Raw genomic sequence first — 1,947 nt, 5'->3', positions numbered from 1 at the left:
ACGAACTTGAGAAGAATACTGTTGAAGATGAAGTGTCCGAATTCGACTCCAGTAGAGATTAATAGAGGAAGGTGTGTGGGTGAAGATCCAGTTATAGAAGAAGAAAGCAATTAAGGGAATCTACAAATTACTCGAGATATAGATTTTCTCACGGGCGCAACATCCCCATTTGTCTCATCTGTTCGTTTTAACGGTCGATGTGTTTCTAAAGTAGAGCCAGGAGCGGGAAATCAGCTGTCTCTTGAAAATGGCCGGCCAGCACCTGTCGTTGCTGACAGTTACATTCAGTTGTGCTGGGTAAGGCACAGCAAAGAAACAGCTTCATTACCGCGCATTTTGCCCCTCACCTGTGCTGACTTAAGTGCATCTTTTCAACATTGACAGCAAATAGAAATGCAAGCACATAATGTTCACTCATAACAATCCTCTGTAAGTGGCGTTTTTCAGTCTAACTGAACTTTTGCGTAAGTTAAGTCATGACATCACCGCTAATGGGAGTACGTTATTAGAAGATGTAATTTCTGACGATTGAATGAATGAATGAATGAATTGGGCAGAAATATTCTGACGCCACGATGGAGAGGTTCGCCGGGTGTCACGGGATTAGTTAAGGGTAAAACAGTTTCGGCGTAGACTTAGGTCATTCTACAATCTTGGACGGAATAAAATGGAACAGAAATGCCCCCTTCCCCCACAAATCAAGGATGAAGCCGCGAGAAGGCCAAAATACGCCATTTTCCCATCACTGATTTTGGGGGGAGGGGTGGTCTCAATTTTCCATTTAATTTGTCCAAGATTGTGGGTCACTCAGTCTCCCTGTCTGTTTACTTTTTTATTATGTGCTGTTTTAATTATTTTCACCCTTTCCTCGGGGTTTTATGCTGCCGCATTAGAGGAGGAATACGTTTCCACACGTTTTTTGGCCACGTCTAAAGGGTGTTTTTTAGTGGTTTTTCGCATCTGGCATAGCACAACTTCTAGGAGATTATATTTAGGTAACTTAAGTTCTTGTAGTATGCTTGTCTTGCATTTGTACGACTGACTGACACATCCTACATAACATTTCACTCGTAGCTCGTTGTATTGTAGTCAGAATCTATAACAAACTGTCGATCAGTTGAAATATGGCGTTGAGCTGAAGCAAAGTGGTTTCCGCCAGGCGGGATGGGGATGGAAATGCTCATTGCGACGGGATGGCGGGATGCGGGATTACAAAAGCCTATTTTTGGACCCTCACGGGGCAGTTGTTGACGTGAAAGCGTCTCTAAATGTCTCCGTGGAACTCTCTGGCCTGGCTCTCCTAGGACTGTCCTCTCCTAGCCTCCCAGCCTGCCAGATAGTAGGGAAAGAGGGGAAAGAGCGAATTAGCCCCCACTCGCTATATTCCCACGCAGTCGTCTATCTGGGAGACTGGAACAGGCTAATGCTCCCCCCATTCTTCAACCGTTTGTTAAGAGACAATATGGCAGCTCCCATGATCAAACACATCTATCGAGCGAATTTCAGTCGTCTTGTGCGACCATTGGTAGGATTGTGGCAGTTGTATTCAACTGAGTCGACGCCTTCTGTGATTCCAAAACAAGAGAAGGAATTGGAAGTTATTGATGAAGATGGAAAGGTAAGTTCATGGAGTTTAATCCCATCTTTTCTAATATAAATCCGGATTTTTTCTCTGGTTCCAGTTTTCTCTTGAATATTAATCACCCCGGATTCTGACTGCGCACGGAAAAATTAACGTCGTACGGATTAAGGAAATAAAAGTCGTAAGATAACGGGACGACCGCAAAAGTTGATATAAACTTAAATTAATTGTTGTAAAGTAGCATTAATTACAGAGGATAACGGATGAAATATTATTATTATAGAAGAAACAGATTCAAATATGGGATTGCATCATACAGTTCCTAAAAATGAATCTACACAGTGTTGTGGCGTAAGAAGTTACTA

The 1,947-nt window shown here is 42.7% G+C and overlaps 1 protein-coding gene across 1 annotated transcript in view; it reads left to right on the top strand.

Annotated features, from left to right (window-relative positions):
- The first annotated feature begins 1,440 nt into the window (after positions 1–1,440).
- Positions 1,441–1,947, top strand: part of LOC138039282 (NADH dehydrogenase [ubiquinone] iron-sulfur protein 4, mitochondrial-like) — a 6,028-nt gene continuing 5,521 nt past the window's right edge. The window contains exon 1 of the mRNA XM_068885495.1: positions 1,441–1,618. Coding sequence (XP_068741596.1) covers positions 1,463–1,618 — 156 coding nt within the window. The 5' untranslated portion in view covers positions 1,441–1,462. The remainder of the gene's footprint in view (positions 1,619–1,947) is intronic.

The sequence above is a fragment of the Montipora capricornis genome, chromosome 2 (genome assembly GCF_036669925.1).
Source record: "Montipora capricornis isolate CH-2021 chromosome 2, ASM3666992v2, whole genome shotgun sequence".
Taxonomy (NCBI): domain Eukaryota; kingdom Metazoa; phylum Cnidaria; class Anthozoa; order Scleractinia; family Acroporidae; genus Montipora; species Montipora capricornis.
Note: the sequence above shows the minus strand (reverse complement) of the source record. Positions and strands in the feature narration are given on the sequence as shown.